At 42.1% G+C, this 20,236-nt stretch overlaps 1 protein-coding gene across 5 annotated transcripts in view; it reads left to right on the top strand.

The window, feature by feature from the left end:
- TRAF7 (TNF receptor associated factor 7) overlaps positions 1-20,236 on the top strand; it is a 196,337-nt gene that overhangs the window by 136,708 nt on the left and 39,393 nt on the right. For all 5 annotated transcript variants that reach the window (XM_078664845.1, XM_078664843.1, XM_078664844.1 and 2 more), the window contains 8 exons: positions 102-135; positions 1,230-1,413; positions 6,711-6,845; positions 7,764-7,981; positions 10,409-10,482; positions 15,113-15,161; positions 16,149-16,276; positions 18,327-18,409. In XM_078664845.1, coding sequence (XP_078520971.1) covers positions 102-135; positions 1,230-1,413; positions 6,711-6,845; positions 7,764-7,981; positions 10,409-10,482; positions 15,113-15,161; positions 16,149-16,276; positions 18,327-18,409 — 905 coding nt within the window. The remainder of the gene's footprint in view (positions 1-101; positions 136-1,229; positions 1,414-6,710; positions 6,846-7,763; positions 7,982-10,408; positions 10,483-15,112; positions 15,162-16,148; positions 16,277-18,326; positions 18,410-20,236) is intronic.

The raw sequence follows: 20,236 nt of genomic DNA, 5'->3' as shown, positions 1-20,236 counted from the left end.
GATTTGGTTGCAGGCACTGGTTGGGTCACTATGAAGCTCATATTGTGCTCTAGCATTGTCAAATTAATGTGTCTAACATTTGTTTTTCCACTTCTCCACAGCACACGTTTTGCCGGCGATGTGCATTAACCTCTGGTAGGTACCATCTTTGGAACTGACCTCCATGAACTGGAATAGCAGAATGTGCTGAAGGATAGATTCCTCTTCAGTGTTTGTGTATGGGGTGGGGTGGGGTGGGGTGTGGTGTGGTGTGGTGTGAGGAGGGAGCGGGGTGTTGTAGGTCCATATTAAGGTTCCTTTGCAGAGTTGGGTAGGTTAAACCAACGAAAGGCGATGGGCCGAATGCCTTCTGTTACTTCAGTGCATTCATCATGAAGTGTGGGATTGGCAGTGATTTTAGTGAGCAGGAGGTGATTCTGTAACTAGAAAAACAAATTGTTTCATATTCATAGTTCTGGAAGACCAAAGGGTTATGCTGACCTAACTTGAGCTCCTTTAGTGGTCCTACTACTGTAATAGTAACAATATCTGTTTGTTTGGATTGTGGTACCTTGGCAGATTAGTACATTTTCTCAGCAGTAAAATGGTAAAGGGTTTCTGCTGGTGACTATTGACGTGTAGTAAAATTAGTGCGTGGTCTTGGTGCTAGAATGGTAAAATATTCTGTTATTGAGGATTGAAGGGCATTGCTGAAGAAAGGTGTGTTTACGGTATCAGAATTACTAAGGGTTCTGCTGGTTGCTCTAAAATGTTTTGGCAGAGTAGTACTTTATTCCAGCACTAGAATACTGAAGGTTTATGAAGAGCAGGATTGTGGTGAATTCAGAGCATTCAGAACTATTGAGTTCTCATGCTTCACTCATGAGTGCTTTATGAAGTCCTGTTTATTCTTAGCTATCTGGTACTTGCAGCTCTGCTAATATAATGTAGAATCAAAACTGCTTGCACCAAAATAAGAACAACCTAGGACTAGATGAGTATCCTGACCTGTGTCAACTTTTAATAATTCTAAAAAGCAATGCAAGGTGTATTACTTGAATGTCACGCCTATAAGCCTCCTTCGTAAAGACCTTCTCTATGGAGCAGATTGGGGACTCTCTTAGTCTTTGGGGCACACCCTTGACTGCCCGTCCCCCCATATTTTCTGGCATCCACCTATGGTTTTTTTCAACTTCCTCCCTGGCAGCACAGCAGACACATCCCTCAACCTTTTTTTTTCTTTTTGCTAGACAAGTGCCCAGTGGACAATGCCAAGCTGACAGTGGTGGTCAATAACATTGCTGTAGCGGAACAGATAGGGGAGCTTTTTATCCACTGTAAATATGGCTGCCAGCCTGCAGCAAACGAGAAGCCATCAGCGTTTGAAGTCGACCCCAGAGGGTGTCCTTTCACCATCAAACTAACCGTGCGCAAGTAAGTGGCTTTTGATTCCATTCCTATGTTTTTCACTTTTTGTTAAGCATTGCATGCCTTTGATAATCTGCTGTTAATAATTGAATAACCACAAAAAGATACAGCAACTGTATGTAACTTGAAAAGAGAGGAAGCTATGAATAGGAAAGAATTGTGGATGCTATGAGGGTTGGCAATGAGAGTGGAGAGCAAGGTAAAGATGACGCAGAGTTGTCTGTGAGAAGCCAGAAATTGGGAACTACTTGTGTTAAAGTATTAGTAAGACAAGATTAAAGTCTTAAGTAGCTACTGGAACTGTTTGAGGTCTCTTATTATTTTAATGTCCAATGGATCTCAAGGTTGTTTTCACTGCTTCTAAGGGTTCTGCCTTCAAATTTGTATCTAGTGAACCTGGGCATGATCATCAGTGATCTGCTTTCTAGCCTTCATTTTCCTTTTTCGTTGTTGATGGTCTGAACATGATTGATTAAATCCCATTTACTGGTATGCTTTATGGCAGACGTAGAGAGCTGTGAATGTGTTGATCTGTTCAGGAGGAAGAACGAGAAGTCCTTTCTGATCCATACATCTTCCTTTATATTCCTTTCCTTATGAATTATCCTTCTGGGCTTCAGACTGTTCCGGAAAGCTTTTTTACAGCAATATCACTCCAGCCCTGCCAGATGGCACCCTAGGGCATCAGCAGCACTTCTAGGCAAGACAACACTAGCGTATATTAGGCACTAACCGACACGCAGACGCCGGTTGCTGTTTTCCTGCACCTCAGCCCTTCAGTGGCTACTAGGTCATAAGTCTCGTCAGAAAGGTTCAGGGTATAAACCATGTTGTGGATGCTGCAAGCAGATGTCCTTGTTGGACCTACTAACACCTGCCATGCACACATTCAGTGAAGAGAGTTATCAAAAATGAATATAGACTACACATTTTTTTTAAATCATTGGAAAATAAAACCTTTGTTGAGGTAGAGTTATAGCTGTGGTGGAAGCAATCTGCACCAATTGAAAGCAACTTAGAGGTTAAGGCTTGTAATTTTTTTTAAAACCACTCATTCGCCATCTACCCAACATTTACTGACCTAGCATCCCACTACTCCTAATCACACATTTCTAATATCTTCCAATGGCCCTTTGTAACCTTCAGCACCTGCTACCCAATAGTGCCCTCCTTTAAACTTTCCATAGAAGATAATATCTTTTAAGATTGTAGTAAGAGGGAAGATGGCATGAGTAAGTGTGAATGTGTTTAACAGAGTAAAAAATTAACAATATGACGATGCGAGGAATGCCATCAAATAGATAAAAAATGCCATAATGTCTCTTAAAAGGTGTATCTTAAACATGCACAGATATGTTTGAATAGTGTCATGTGTCTAAAAAGTACCACCATTTGACAAAAAAGTCCATCCTATGCCTAAGAAGTGGCATCATATTTTCGAGAAGTGCTATTATATGGCTCTGTAGTCGCATGAAATGCTCAGAGTGGAAGTGTACAGCCTGAAAATGATGTCCGTCCCCTGTGTGGTACAATAACCTACAAATGCCATCTTTTGCTATACTTCTATGTCCTATCCTCAAAGGCGTCGGCCTATCACTGAAGTGTGCCTTCTTATGATCCATAATGTTTCCGCACAATATTGGGACCTAGAATTGTGTGTGAAAAATCTCCATCTTATACCACGTGAGGGATGTCTTTCCTGATGATGTCCTTTATGATGCAGCCAGCGTGGGCATTGATTGTGATATTAAGTGAGGGCAGAGGAGAGCATGGTGAGGAAGTTCAAATCACATATCTTAACTTCAGAATTTCAAATGAATTTGCCTGTTTTGGGATATAATCTAACCATCACTCAATCTGAAGTTTTTTAATTGAACTTCCAAGATTTGACATGTGACTACTATTGTTCGCAGCTTAATATTAACTCTACCATATCGTGGGTTTGTCAGTGATTTTCATAGATTTTTGAATGAAATACTAAGTGCTGTCCATAGCCCTGCATAAACAGTGCACAAGCCACGGGTATTGGTCATGCCCTGTGTGCAGTGGTCATGCCCATTACAGACTGCCCCCTGGTGAGATTTTGTGGCTGCGCCCGGCGTCTACTTCACATAGAGCATATTGCTTGTGCTCCGTACTGGCCCTAGTCCCTCTCTATACGGGTTATGTCCATCGCAGACTTGCAGCTACAGATATAGCCTCATATTCTGAGGTACACCTTTGTATACCAAGTGTTGTTACATTAGCATATCTGTAGGCTCAAACTCTTATGCTTAGTCTTTGTCAAGTTTAGTCTTGTAATGCGCACGTATATACGTTCCATAAGCTTGCTAAAAGGTCAGGCGTAACCTCATATGGTCATATGCTGCCGCATATGCACAGGCATAGCTACTTCGGCACAGATATTGCCCAATCTGCTTTAGAGTGCCCTATATATTAATGTATAGCCTATGTATTTCTACAATGCCCAGGTTTAGCACCATGTGTTCCATGCCTCAACATATGCTCAGTACAGACTGGTAACTCTGAAGGCCGGAGTGTAGCACACCACGTGTGTGCTTTACCATTGTTTATTGAACCCTGATATAACGCTCCTGTTTTGCTAAATCCTAATGCATTACATCGCCCTGTGCTCTGATATTTCTCTCTTTGTTTTGGCATTGCCCATGTGCACTATTAGTTCCCATACGCCATACTATTGCTCCTTATGATCAGGATTTATCCCAGTATGAACAGAATCAGTACTGCTTTCTAAGTTCTGCCTCATATGCCCAGATTTAGATCCATATTTTTTTATGAATACAAAAAAAGCTCAATAAACATAGAAGCAGCTCCAGATACCTTTCAACCACTTATACATTTCTTGCAATTAAAGGAGACAAAAATACATTTAGGGTAGGATTGCCATTTCGTGGTCACGTTTTATTTGTGGTTTCACGTTTAGTCAAGAAGATCCTTGGTTTTCTTTAAATAAAAATATGGCTGCCCTTTAGAACTTTTCAAAAAGGTTTCAGCAGCGAAATCACTTGGCTACTAATGTTGCCAGACTGCCTGTTGGACAGATATATTTTTGAACATTTCTTAGAAATAAATTGAGTATAATTCACAGAACGAGAAAAAAATGCATTACATCTGGAAAAACTAGCCATATGGGGTTCTGAATAGTTTTTGTTGGACCCATCGTTCAACACTGGAAACTAGACATGGTTAGGCCAATACTTTTATTTGTGGACTATCCATGAACAAAGATTTGGTGAAAGTGCGTTATCCCTAATAGAGGCTTTTAAATAAGAGCAATGTCTCAAAGTCATCTACGTACGCGTAAATGCCAGATTTTCATTTCTCATTATATTAATAACACACTGCAATCTTAAAGTTGTATAAAAAAAACTCAAAAAATTTAGATGCTAGGCACAGACGCATTATCTTTTTGTTTTTTGTTTTTACTGATAACCTTCATTTCACTTCAAATATGGATTTTTCAATAATTTTCATAGTTTATATTTTATGTATTCTTCATTAAGAATTATTATTTTTTTTTTTTAAATGAGTACCAAACTCCTTAAGTGAGAAACCCATATGAAGCGGCATCACGTAATCAAACCATTTAACATTTTATTAAATACTTTTGACCATCCTCACTTATTCATGAACGTGCTAATCGTCCACCTGTCCATGGTCCCCCCTCTTAAGACCCTCCTCCATTTTCTCTGCGCCCGCCAAATGCAGATATTTTCTCTTTATTCATTTTACACTGCAGTTTTTCCAGTCTTCGTGAAGTGTCTTAAGGAACCCATGCTGTTAGCTGTAGGAATTTCTCATGCCATTCTAACTAGCAGTATTACACACCTTGCAACCATGAATGCTTACACATTCAACTGTATGGAACTGACATGAGAACCCCCTCTGTTATCTCTGTATTCTTTACATCCTAACATGTGCATCGTCATTCCATATTCAATTTATTGGTTCATTTTGCTTTTTCATCCAGGCTGTGGTGGACCCTGAATCCAAGAACAGACAGTGGTTGTCTTAAAACATTCTTCTCAGATTTTCAAGTGCCATATATTCCTGAATAATGGAATTTAGATGGATTTTAATTTTCTTCTACTATTCTTTATGGATTAACGTGGGTAACCTTGGTGACTGGATGGTTTTGGTCGCTTTCCTTTCTTCTTGGCACTGTCCTCAGTGGATAGGCCCATTTAGCTTTCATTGCCCTCTTTTAGCATGTTGGCGATAGTTTTTCACTTACCTCATCAAGTGGAGGAATGTGGGATACCTTCTTCACCTCTCTCCTGTGATAATACAAATGTATCTCAAATTTGACAATCGAATTTTCCACTGCATAGGCAAATATCTGGTCCATCTGTGCTATTGGGAGTGCATTAACCCTAATGTTCATTCTCCTAGATTGAAGCTTACTAAAAAAGTGACCTTAATCCTCATTACCGAACAAGTGTCACAGGTCTCGCTTTAAAATATGAAGGAGAGCAAATGTGGTGTAATCCATGTGTTAAGCCAAGATTATTATCTGGCAAATACATCTAATTTTAAAGCAAAGCATGGCAAAATAGACTATTTCATATAGCATGGAAACCTCTCCGTCTGCTGGGGACATTTTCTCTTTTGGAGCCCTTCTGACAGTGTCAGAAGATGGAAAATCAGGACTATTATCCATAAAGTAGCATAAAAAACAGACCCACAATCTTGCATGCCCAATAAACTTCCCAGGGATATACCATTATTGTTCAGTTGCCATGTTATTCTTGGCAGCTTTAACCATGATTACAATTGTCAGATGGCAGAACTGGGACATGATGGTTTCTACGAAACTGAAATGTTTCCATCTTTCTTACTTGTTTCCCCCCACACAAATCGTTGATGGTTATATCTGTAGAGGGTTGTGGGCGGCAGTATCCTAGGTAAGCTCATAGTTGGTGGGAAGTTTAAAATGTCAGATCGGGTGTAAGCAACATTTTCATATTTCACATTAAACACTTCTTGGTGGATTCTGAGTCTAATGTTAAAAGTGGACATCTGTGATTTTGTTGGTGTTCCTTAATACAGAAAATATCTGGTTGGTTTTGCCGGTGCTAATCTATCCTTTTCCGTGCCACCCACTCTGGTCACCCAACTGCAAAGCTTTTGCTTGTCGTCAGTGCTGAGCTCAGTACTCTGGTGGTGATGTTGCCCTTGCACCTGGTGCCCCTGATTGGATGCTGCACCATCTCCCAGAGCCTGCTGCCCAATCACTTTTGTGTTGTTTCCTCATTATTGCCTCTTTCATTTTTTGGTGCCAGGGATCATGAAAGCAGCTGTGATTACCGACCGGTGCGGTGTCCCAACAACCCCAACTGCCCTCCGCTGCTGAAGATGAACCTTGAACCTCACCTCAAGGAGTGCGAACATATAAAGTGCCCTCACTCCAAATACGGGTAAGGACTAGGAATGTTTGGGGGCATGGGACAGTTCCTCTTGGCCCTACTGAGGATATATGCTACCCGCTGCAGTTTACAGACCTGCAACAAATATATCTATTGAATACAGACTACACACCACAAAGTAAGGAGTCTTGTGGTGCATAAATCTGTATTATTTTCAACTTCAGTAGCACTGGTTTTATCACTTTTTGAAGGCGCAGGAATTAGACTGGTTTCTAGTGCGTTTTCCATAGATTTCTGCCGCAGGCACTAGACCTAGTTTTATAGACCAATAAACCAGAAATCCTGCTCACTGAAGTGGTTGGTGTCTCTCTAGAGAACCGTAATCATTAAGTAGAGGGCAAGAAGTGAGTTAGTTGATGGATATTGCTCTGAGTACGTCCAGTGAGGAACCTTCAGGGGAAAAAGGCAAAAATGGCAAGTTAATGTAGACTGAACTTATGCCATGCCTGGCACGGATGCCAGGAGAAAGAGCTCATGAATTTAAAAGCCATGGGACGTGATGTTGCTCTCAATCTTCTACACCAAAACCGCATTTGAGAGCCATGCCTTCAATGGGTGCAGAGCCTGAACCCACTCATCTGTTTAGTTGATTCCTGCAGAGGAATCATATATGGGTGTGGAGGTTGAGCTCTCTTCATCTAGTAAATGTGATCCCGGTATACAGAGACATTGTATTAAACTAAACTAGCTTTACAGCTGAGGTGCACAGAGGAAGAGGGGATAGGGATGGCAAACTCTCCATTTACCCCAAGAGGTGATACCCGCAAGGGCCATGTGTTAAAATTCCTTGCACGTGTTGAAGGTGGTGCCTGCAGAGAGTTTGGGTATTGAACAGATCTAGCTGAAGCTTCTTGGTTAAGTTGGCTACAGTGTTACTATTTGTATGTAACCCAACCTCGTTCCTGCCAGTTGCACCTTCATAGGTAACCAGGACACCTACGAGACGCACCTGGAAATGTGCAAGTTTGAAGGGTTGAAAGAGTTCCTGCAGCAGACAGACGATCGTTTCCATGAGATGCAGGTGGCCCTGGCGCAAAAGGATCAGGAGATCGCATTCCTCCGGTCAATGTTGGGCAAGCTCTCCGAGAAGATTGACCAGCTTGAGAAGAACCTAGAACTCAAGTTCGGTGAGTCACAAGCTCTCTCTGCAACTATCAGAAAGTGTGTTAAGCTTTCCCCAGCTCACTGCATAGTCGGAAACCCATCAGCACCTTTAACTTCATATCATAGCCTTTCTTGAGGACCATCAGCATCATGAACCTCATAAGACAGTCTCTCCTTCAATATGTAAAGTATGCTGGTGTCTCCAGCTCACTGAGTCTCTGGTATATACCCCAGAGTATAGCGGAGCTCTTCCTGCCCTGTAGGCACTCCCTTTAATTACTACCAAGCATCACACTGTCATCTCACTCTGTCATCTCACTCACTTTGTTCACACAGTTACCCATGTCTCAGCATTTTAAAGATTTCAACATTACCTGAGAATGCTAGTTATATAAATGTGCAGGGTTGCCATGTCATGTCTGGTATAGTCAGCTCATCGGGATATAAATAACAGCATGCTGAGACTTGAAAGCCCATTGGTATGCCTAAAAATGAAGAACGATTAGTCCCGGAATGCAAATTGATGTTGAATAGAAGCCAGACTGTCCAAATCACTGATGAGGCCTCATGATGTTACTTTGTCCAGCTCCGAGTCCACATCTCCAGAAAGCTAAGCAGACCTTAAAACGCCCAATGCGCCTACAAATCATTTCAGCAGGGGTGTGGTTATAAAAGTTGTGGCATGAGGCAGCTTTTTGGGGAAAACTTGGAAGACTCATTATGATGTTCTTCCTAAAAGGGGGTGTTAATTACATAGATTAACATTCTTTCAAGTGCAGAGTGTGTAAAAAACTAATCCAGTTAAAACACATCAGAGGCAGGAACTGGGAAGTGCGTGTAGTTGGATAGCAGAGACAAAGCTGTAGACTAAAGACACCTTATTGTGTTAGAACAATACATAGCCTGGTGGGTAGCTGTCAGTGATGCTTATGCTCTCTTTACTCCTAGTAGTTAAAATATGGTCTTGTGCGAGTTCTCAACATTAACACCGAGTAGGAAGTCAGATGGTGGCATGTGCCAAGGGTATAGCAGGAGCAGCCTTCCTATTGACAATTATAGACCATCTCAAGGTGACATAGACCATCTCAAGGTGGCAGTGGTTTGATGCCCTCACTGGACATGTGACCCTTGTAAAGCAGTGAATGAATGTCTGTGGACCATACAACTTCGTATGAGGTCTCAGAGATAGCCCCCTGTCGGCCTCCCATTCATCATGGGTGCCCAGGCCTATGTTTCAGCTAGGCGAGAGACACAGGGACAGATCACTGGTTGAGACAGAAATGAAAGGCTTATTAAATGGGTCACTCGTGCAAGAGACTTCAGACTATCTGACCGTAGAGCCTTAGAACCTTGGAGAGATGAAAGGAAGGAAACTGACTTGTGGTTTACCATCTATGGGCTTGAGGCTAATGCTGGCTAGACTATTGTGTGGTCTGACAGTAGCAGCAGTCGCAACAAGAACATGATTGACGGAATGCTGAACAAATCAAACATTCACCCCCAGTCACAAATCTGAGTTAAAACCATTGTTTTGCATGCCACACCATTCCAGTTTAGACCCAGCCATATTGAAATCAGTCTTGACCCTGCTGTCCATGGGAACAGTTCAGCCTAAACTGCCAGGCCAGGTCCTCCTTGGACCAGAAACAAGCATCCTGGGACCAGTTTCGGGGTATCGCCCCTTATCAGCCAGGTTAGCCTGAATCTGGTGATGTAGCGAGCATGGGACCCACATCTGGGCATACCCTCCCCACTTAGGGTGACACATGCAAAAAAAACAGATAATGGATAGAATACTGAACAAATCAAACAATCATCCCAAGTCACAAATCCGGGTTCAATCTATTGCTTTTTTTGCACGCCATGCCATTCCAGTTTAGACCCAGCCATATGCAAATCAGTCTTAACCCTGCTCCCCATGGGAATAGTCCAGCCCGTACTCTCCGGCCGGTTCCTCCCTGGATCAGAAACAAGCATCCTGGGACCTGTTTCGGTGCAAAAAGAACAGATTCCATCCGCTGTTTGTTGCCGCAGTGGTTTTCCCCCCTAAGTGGGATTGGTATGCCCAGACGTGGGTCCCTTGCTCGCGGTGCCACTGGATTTAGTAGCCTGGCTGATGAGAGGTGATACCCCGAAACCGGTCCCAGGATGCTTGGTTCCTTTCCAGGGATGACCCGAGATGGCAGTTTGGGCTGGACTGGTCCAATGAGGAGCAGGGTCAATACTGATTTGCGTATGGCTGGGTCTAAGCTGGGGTGGCGTAGTGAGCAAAAGAACAATGGATTTAACCCAGATCTCTTGACTGAGGGTGAATGCTTGATTTATTCAGCATTCTGTCCATCATTTGTTGCTTTGGCAGTCTGTCACGTGTCAAATGCCAGTGTCACTTGCAGAGAGATAATTTTGGTTTTTCCTGATTGCTTACTTCTGATTTTTTCTTTTGATAATAGATGTTTTGGACGAGAACCAGAGCAAACTGAGCGAGGACATGATGGAGTTCCGCAGGGACGCGTCCATGTTGAATGTGAGTATGCTGCTTGTGCAAGATCAAAGGGAATACCACCACCCTGAGGTACAAGCAGGCCTCTGGTGTCTGCTTAGGCCACCCTGTCATCTGTCTCTGTGTGCACCTCTGCGGAAGGGTGAGCAGACATATACCATCTTTTGCTTAATGTTAGCTAGTCAATAGGCACTGGGCCAGACCAGTCCAACATATATCTAGGTAAGGCATATCCAAGCCAGATTTTCAGAATCATCAAAGTAATTTTAAGTACGGAAAGAATCATTGATGATGTGCTGAATATCTGGTATGGGTCTGACTGTGATGGATCTACATTGAACTCTCTCGCACAAGAGTTTGAGCAGCAATAAAACATGTGTTTGGTGTAAGTTTTTAAAATCCTAACAGTATTCCTGTAAATATAGGTAAAACCACGTTGAGTATGTAGGTGTTCTCTGTATCGCACTAAATAACGTGGAAGAAGCACAGTACAGCTGGTTAGATAATGCAATTTTGATTCAGTAATCAAGGTTTCACAGTCTTTCTGTCATCTGCAAAGTATCACAGACTTCCGCATGTGATGTCAGACGCCATAACTTAATATACATTAAAGGTTGACAGTGTTTGTTGAAGAGGAACGTTTGAATGATGCAAGAAACACAATTCCCGAAATGTGTTCTTAAAGCTAAAATGTCATTTCCAAGACAACCTCTATCTGCAAACTTCCCCAGTGGTTAAATGAAAAAAGTTACTGCTGTCAAGTTGCATGTCATGCTTCAAAAATCCATAACAGAATGGGTGTCTGTTTTAGTTCACTCACTTCCTCTCTGCCTCCACTGACCTTGTGCAAACATGTCTGGTTTCTTGATTTCCTGCCATGTGGCTATATCTATACAATCATCATAAGTGTGTACAGGAAGCACATTTTTATGGTATGTTGTATGCATGAATAAGCAGTCAATTAAATAAACAAAAAATCAGTAGTAAAACAAACAAGTGCTTCCAAATTTCTTATGTTCAGTGGGTCTCTGAGAGAACAAAGTCATCAGTTTTCTCTCAAGTATGGAAACAGCCTTAAAAACGAAAGTTATTAGTGACTTAATTAACAAGCTGTGTGTGTATGCGCACTTATTGTGTGTGCGCGCGCGCGCGCGCGCTTCCTTTCAGTCATGTATCTGTTGACTTTCGTGATGACAATACTTGGATGTACACCGTGCCAGGAGGTCAAGTCAACACTGTTCTTCTGTGTTTACAATCTCCTTCTTAGCCACCTTAAAATCAGTACTCTGGAGCTTTTGTAAATCCTGAGCAGTTAGGAGGCATTTGTCTGCATAGCTCTCGAGTATGTTTGTTTGTTGTTGCCAGGGTGATAAACGTCTATTTAAACAAAATTGTCTGTTCTGGTCAATATCATAGCTTGTACATCAATATTATTTGAGTTTTGCATGCAACAAACAACCTGCGTGAAGATTAAATATGATGTATTTAAACATTTGTTTCTCCAGGGACTTAGGTCAAATGCAATGGAGCTAGATAAAAAAAAAAAAAGATAAATATAAGCTAGGTATAAACCATGAACTAAAACACAAAATAAAATATTAACTAACTTTAAGCTTACTATAATAATTCTGCATATGTCCCTCTAGGTTAAGCTGATTTATGTTTTATAGTAATACATGCAAAATATGTCACAGGTTTTCTAGATTTAACCGACAGTCTTTATCAAATAGAGAGAATGTGTCCTCTTGTGGGCACTGAGGTAAAACAGCTGAAAAATGTAGTCTTAAGTCGTCAGTACACCAGACTCTTGGTTCAGCTTCCACAAGAATGGCTGTCATTCGGGACTCAAGAAGAGAACTTGTGTCGTAGCAAATGTAGGATGAGATTTAGGATTCCTCCACTCCTTGAAGCGGTTGGATGTCCTTCTTGTTTTATTTACTAGCTGTGCAGTGGACAAAAAATGTCAATTATATGCCATCATTTCTTTCATAAAGAGTTGAGGTCAAATTGGCAATATTTTCAGCCGAAGCAGAGAACCAAATAAGTCAGAACAGTTTTTTTTCTCACTAATTTGTAACATTCTGCTAATAACAACCGAGAAGAGGTGATGCAAGAATGGCATTTTTTTTAACTAGGTGGGAGACGTTGAGTTTGCTGTCAGTGTTGGTGTTCATGGCTTTTGGTGCCCATTGGTATACTTGGTTAGGTTTACAGGCCTGGTGGAAAAAAACTTTAACATTTACTCTCCTTTTCCCATTGTCAGTGAGGAAAATCGATGAAAGGGTGTCTTATCGGAAATACATTTCTTGTTACTGCAGTATACTCTCTTGACAACATACTGAGCTGCAGCTCTTGTTTACATTATATGAAGTGACTGATCAAGGCAAATGCCTGTTTGGCTGCAGCATAACGCCACCCTGACGGAAGCTGCTGCACTAGAGGTTTATATTTTGAGGCTGAGTTTCTCTTAAATACCCATCTCTTCTGTGTCTGGACCACTGGCACACACGTTTTCTTTTCCTCACTTAACAAGTGAATTCCCAACTCCCGTAACTCCCCTAGGACTTCACCTATGCGTGACTCACCCTCTCAGTGTCAGTTTAGAAATGGGCCGTCCATCTGTGCCGGAGAAACTGATGGGGTAACCCAGGAATCCGAGGCAGGGCTTGTAAGGATAGAATCAGATGGTCTGTCCAGTGTAAATGGTCAGTATAGCCAAGCGTAGCTGAAATCTTCTGGCATGAAGACCTCCCACTATCCTGTCGGGTGGAACTCTTACTTCGCATCAACCATTCAATCTTAAACCATTCAGGTCTCCGGAAGCGACTAAGCATACCTCGGGTCAGAGACAACCCAACTTGTGTAACCAGTGTGGAAAACAGGTTTGCATCTTGCAGCATAAATATACACAATGTATTCATTATTTATGTCTGTAAATTATCTCTATCTCAAAGACTCTGGGCTCTCCCATCCTCTATGAATTGCACTGGGCCAGAAAAGTCCAACATATATCTAGGAAAGCCATATCCAAGCCAGATTTTCAGAATCATCAAAGTAATTTTAAGTACGGAAAGAATCATTGCAGATGTGCTGAATATCTGTTTTGGGTCTGGCTGTGATGGATCTACATTGAACTCTCCTGCACATTTTAAGCAGCAATAAAACATGTGTTTGGTATAATTTTTTTAAATCCTAACAGTATTCCTTTAAATGTAGGTAAAACCACTTTGAGTATGTAGGTGTTAGCTGTATCGCACTAAATAACGTGGAAGAAGGACAGGACAGCTGGTTAGGTAATGCAATTGTGTATCAGTAATCAAGGTTTCACTGTCTTTCTGTCATCTGCAAAGTATCACAGACTTTCGCATGTGATGTTAGTCGCCATAACTTAATATACATTAAAGGTTGACCGTTTTTGTTGAAGAGGAACGTTTGATATTAGATTTTACATTAACTGCAATCCTAAATTGGTACAGAAAGATGCTTGTGTAGTTCTATGGTACTTTCAAAGACTTCTGTCTTTGAAAGTACCATAAGTCTGAGGGTTGTAAGGCATGAAGGCTTTCTACCAACAGCTGTGAAAGTGAGTGTACACTCACAATTACTTGTTGTATTGTACTGTACTGTTGTTGTACTGTGTCCAAATGGAGAAAATTGGACTAATTGAATATACATGTTTTTATACAAGAGAATGGCAATCAAAGCAGTAGACTGAAAGGTTGGCTGAACAGAAAAAATAATTCTTAATGGTACCCATGTACTGTGGCAATGTGGTTTTACTTTAGAAGTCATGGGGGTTGGCATGACTCATCCTCTGCTGGGCTCCTTAAAAGAAGAAAAACAACAAATGGGAATATTTCTGGACCCAACAACTAAATGGCGGCATAACACACAGCAGGTTAATCTAGATAGAGGCTGAAGCTCAAAAACTATTGTTACAGATAAGTACAATGTTTCTTTCTTTCTGCTCCCCTTCGGAATCTTGATCTTGACACTGAAATTTCAGCCCACCCACTGTCTGGTAGTTCAACTAGCAACTTTTGATAATCATCTGAGCCCTGGACCAAGCCCTTCAGCCGTGCTTGCAGAGATGAGTGCTGCTTCATCAGCCCTTGTAGATCTGTATAGCTGTTTCCGTCATTCTAAAACCACTCCTAAAGCCATTGTGTTTTGCTCTAGAGCTACTGTTTTCCCTTAGATTCATGGGCTTTACCCAACAGCACCTGCTTAGTCATGAACCTAATCCTCCTGTCCCTTCTTACCCCAAAAGTCATGTTTGTTAGCCAAATACTCTTGTACTACTTTTCAGACCCACATTACGCTTCAAGCTGATGCTCCCTGTCCATCCTTTAGCTACCTATATGTGCTGCAAACTAGTCACCTGTTAGGGAGTTCAGTTCTGAAAGCCTACTCCCCCTCTTGCACCAGTTGAGTCCTTGAGTTTGCTTGTAATCTGTAAGTTGTGACCCAACTCTTGGTTGAATCCAGTTGCTGAAAGATGCCGTTCCGATTGTTCATGCGTACTTCAGTGTTGCAGTCTTTGCCTTAGAAGACATGGTTTCACTTTAAGATATAGGTTCATACCTATTCATAATTATGCTTTCAATTAATTTGTGGCATCTTCCGAATAGTCACAGCTTTTCTTCATTTGCAGGATGAACTTTCCCACATCAACGCAAGGCTGAATATGGGGATCCTGGGATGTGAGTATGCTTGTTGCTTTTCCCATCGTTTCTTGGTGTATCCTATTTTTCATTGTTAACTTAAGATGGTGGTGGATGTGGCTTTCTTATACAAGCACCTTTTACTGTCTCTTCTAGAGATGTTTGCTTTGAAAATAGATTCACTTTCGAGGGTTTCAAAACAAAGGGCTTCCCCAGGATAGAAGGCACTCTCCCACTAAACTGAGCTACTTCCACCTCCCCATCCTTCAGAAGTGCTGGTAGTTGTATTTGAGCTTGTTGGAGACAAAATTTTTCACTGATATTTGAATTGATTCAGATGTGATTGTAAGACATGGTTGGGCTGGCCTATTGTGCAATATGGCCGTACCGGAAAGGCTGGTTTGACTGGTCAGTTGTGGGGCACATTTTTGGCTGTTTATGAGTCTGCTTTATGGTCTCCTCGACTGGTTTTTACTGTTTATTTCCTGGATGTTAAATCAAACATTGCCTGTAACAAGCTGAAATCCATACCTTGTAAAACATATATACAGCTTGTCTTTACAAGTTCAAAAATACCCAAGGCTGTGAATATGAACCACTTTTTTTAGATTTGTAATTCACTAATAGGGGCCACTTTTATTTTGGTGTCTGGGCCTATTTTTGTCCAGTCTGAATCCGTTGAGAGATCATTTCATTCTCCCACCCATTACAAGCAGCCAAGCAATTGGTTTTGCTGGATGTGTTCTGTCCCTCCACAGAGCCAAATGTTTGCTTTTTGGTAGCCATGTTGGGAATCGGTCATGATCCCTTTCTCATTCCCTTGGTCTTACAAAACCGAGGACCTTGCAATTCTGAGTGTGTGGGAACTGCAGCGCTCAAGTGAGAGATCTGCTTCTTGAAGGTGGTGACAAGTTGGCACCAATCACTTTTGCTGAGGGTCTGAAGACAGTGGCGTGTGTGTTTCTGAAGTAGGAGTGGCCTACTGGGCCTTTTCCTGATTCTCCGAATGTATTTTTTGTCTTGCAGCTTATGATCCTCAACAGATATTCAAGTGTAAGGGCACATTTGTAGGACATCAGGGCCCTGTGTGGTGCTTATGCGTGTACTCAATTGGTGACTTGCTCTTCAGCGGCTCTTCGGATAAAACAATAAAGGTAAGAGCATCTTCCCTTTCAATGTGTGATGTAGCCACACTCCGAGTGCAGAACAGCAGAAATTTTACACACCCATCTAGCTGTTACAGCTCTATGGCCATGTTAGACTATGTTTGCCCCATGGATGATGTTTATTCATTTTCAATCCCTTTTAAGTATATTTGCCTTCACGGGAAACACTGCATGTGAATTATGGCTCTCCCATTTGCCATTCTTTTCACTCTCCATACACCGAGTGGTGTCCAAGCGTAGCTGTGTCCATGAAAAGCAATATTTTCCACTATGAAAGGGTTCTACATAGAATATGTTGTCTGGGCATTGCTCTTTTCTTGGCCGCAACCAATCATGGCACTTCCCCAGCACTTTTTATTGTATTTCATACGTGACTTTCTCTTTACAGGGAACTTTTCCCACAACGTGCTTCTCATGGAAAAATGTAACAGGAATCCAGGATTCATTTAGTCTATTTCCGTCCAACCATGTTTGATAAGTTTAGTTATGCAAACACATAAACCAGTCCAACTGAACTCCCCTATGTATTGGTGGTCCCTGGTGTGATCAATCACATGACACTTTAACAGTTGTTTACATTGTGTTTCCCATCCAAATTGTTTGACACTGGTTTACATTGCATGACCCAAGAAAGACAGATAGAAAGAAATGGAGAAAGCACACGTTCATTATAGGATGGGATGGTCGATAGTCAGACAACCTCATTATCAATTATATTGTACATCACCTACTCTTTTTCCCCCTTTCTAAGTAAACTGAAATGCTCTTTTCAATGAATAATTCTGTTGCATGCTTCCATGTTCTCTGATCAGCCTTTGTGTCGCAGCTTGTGCTTCAGTAGCCTGGAATTGCCCTGCCTGTGCTTGGAGCGTTCAGAAGCCCGGTTCTGCTTTTACTCATGGTAGCACAGATTACCGGCAGCTGTCAATGCTTGTGTTGACTGTGTCCTGGAACCTCTTTCGGCTGTCATTGTTAGTGGTGTGTCCTGGAAACAAGCCCACTACCCGCTGCTGTGCCCACAGTCTGGTTTTATTTTCCCTCCTGTGTTCATGTTGCCCTGCAACCAGGTCTGGCTGCCGTTGCTTGTGCTCACGGTGTCCTGACATTAGGTTCTCTTTGTTGATTCTTCTTGTGGTGTTCAGGACACCAGCTCCAGCAGTCAGTGCTTGCTTCTGGTGTCCTTTATTCATGTGTTGCTGTCAAGTCTTAAGCTTATGATGCCCAGGTCTAGATCCTGAGTTCTATGCTTGTGTGAATGATCTACAGTCATGAATTCAGGTCCTCTTATTTTAGCTTGCTGCTTTATTTGAGTGCCTTAAAATTATTCTCTGGACCGCTGCTTGCAATCTTGTTCCGGCGTGCTGGAATATAACCTTGATGTTGATTTTACTGTTGAGCTCATTGCTATGCTCTGGTACTTGAATTAGGACCTGCAGTAACTTTTGTAATACATTGGTACCTTTAATCAAGTTTCACTATCTCTTAGTGTACTCATGGAATCTGCTTCTACTGTCATTGTGTGTGCTCATTGCCTGATCTAAAATGTGGCCCTGCTGTCACTTTTTATGCTCATGGTCTCAACTTAGGGAATGGGCCCTACTTGTTTATTCTTGCCACCTTGTACACATGTTCTTGGTTCTAGGTTCAGTTGCAGTCACTGCTTTTTGTGACTCACTGGTATCTTGACATCCGCTTCTCCTGGGTGTGGTCTACTTTGGTTCCCTGAAATCGGACTCTCTTTTAATTGCTTGCGCTCTGGTGCTGTGCTATGAGGTCATGTAGTTGTTGTTTGGTGTTGTGCAGTTGGGCACAGTGGTCACTGCTTATTATCATACTCTGGTATTTTGGAATTAACCCATCCAGTTGCTTCATTGACTCATCATCTAATCCACTGGAATCTTATCCTCATTTTGCTGCTTATGCTAATGCTTTGGTGTACTGGAATCAGGCCTGAGGTCGATGCTGTTGTCCTGCTCTAGCATCCTCCTACTGTTACTTTGATGGTGTGATTGTTCCACTGACTCTCCTCCCCTGCTAGGTCTGGGATACCTGCACCACTTACAAGTGCCAGAAGACCTTGGAGGGACATGATGGGATTGTGCTTGCTCTTTGCATACAAGGGTGAGTTGACTAGTACCTAGTTTCCCCACATGTGTGTTTGTGAACACAGATGAGATTAAGATACATTACCACATTGAGAGTTGTGCACATACAAGCATACAGTTTTGCTGGAGAGCATCGAATCTCACACACTCGCTCGCTCTCTTGCTCTCTCTTTCTCTCTCTCGCTCTTTTGTATTACATACCATAAGCTCCTCTCAGTCCTGGGATCTCTTTCTCCTAGGTACTGGAAGTAATTTGACAGAAAGCAGTTTTTTATAAAAGAGCCCTTTTGCATAACAGTGGCATCTTTTGCCCTCTTTCAGAAATATGTAACCTAGACACTACAGAGCACAGAGGCTGCAAATTCATTTTTTGTTTTTTAGAACAGGTTTTATTCAGTTTTATATTGATGCAAAAGCAACCCAGAGGTCTACACATCAATAAATGTCAATATGAATGCCGCCATGTACTGGTGAGAATAGTACAGGAAATGATGAAAAAGAATAGGAAAATAAACAGTTTACCTTTACTGAACTGGGCACAGATTTGGCTCCCCCTTCTCCCCACACCATCCAATCATTGACTCGTCATGTCTATCTGGATAATCATGGCCAGTTTTAGGACACCACGCAATTGAATTGCTTTCCAGCTGTATGAGGCATTCCGGGGACTCTACTTCAGGTAAGTCAATATCTCCTATAATCTGGCCATCGTTGCCATGTCTTTCGGTGTTTCTGTGGGCAACTCTGTGCCTAGAACACAGCTAATTCCATTCCTATTCACCCGTCTAAGGCTTTTTTCCACTTCCCTAAGGGTGGCAAAGTGTTATTCTTCCAATGTTGAGCAATATCCAGTTTTTCAAGTGTGAGCCCTAAGAATAATAAATGTTGTTTATACCTATTGCCGCCTATTCCGTCAATGCTATGGAGTTAAACTAATTTGGGATTTGACGGGATATCCCATGATAATAGTTTGCAATGCAGGTCAGTATCTTATACCAGTAGGGTTGGAGATCGCTGCAACTTCACACCGTGTGAAGGAAAGGAGGCTGATAATTTGCTTCTCCTCACAACACTTGATGGAGGCATGTATGCAGCAGGCTGGTCCACTCAATACTCCTGAGACAGAGTTGGGCTTCCCATTAGGGCTCCCAGTCAGAGGAGAGTGCTTGTGTTAGTGGCACATCGCAGATCAGCACAAGTGTTGGACCTTTTGTTGACCATGGTAGAAACCAGACAAATCTGGCTTCTAAATTCTTGCAGCATGACCCTGCAGTTTCAGAGTCTTGCTGCTATTTAATGAGGCTCTAACAGAGTCACCTCAACACTGGCCCGACAACCTGTCACTGATCTGTGTACACTCACACACTCATTCTCATACCCACTCACCACTCCGATTTAGATACTGTCTAATGAAAGTGAGTGGTCTACGAAACTGCATCATCTTAAAGCTGACAAAGGTAAAATGTCACGCAAAAGCCATGTCTGTTGTTAACGTGAGAAACCCAAAATCTTGATGAATTTGTTATTTGCTGATTCTTCCCAGTTTGAATTACCCCAAGTGCCAGACTGACTGGATCTGGAACTTTTTTTAGCAATTGCTTCTGAGTGGTGGTAGGTGGCGCCACTGGACTTCCCTGCAGCTTCACAGCACCTGAGCAAGGTCCAAGCATAACTCGAAGCCCTGCAATAAATGCACCCCATGACCATAAGGGAACCAGAACTTGTATTCCAAACACCACTCTCTCCTTAAATCCGTACACATTCATACACACACTTGTCACATTCATACTAATCTCAACCACTTATTGCAGTCACTATCCATGGGCAATGGGATATAGACTTG

Source organism: Lissotriton helveticus, chromosome 10, assembly GCF_964261635.1.
Source record: "Lissotriton helveticus chromosome 10, aLisHel1.1, whole genome shotgun sequence".
Taxonomy (NCBI): Eukaryota; Metazoa; Chordata; class Amphibia; order Caudata; family Salamandridae; genus Lissotriton; species Lissotriton helveticus.
Note: the sequence above shows the minus strand (reverse complement) of the source record. Positions and strands in the feature narration are given on the sequence as shown.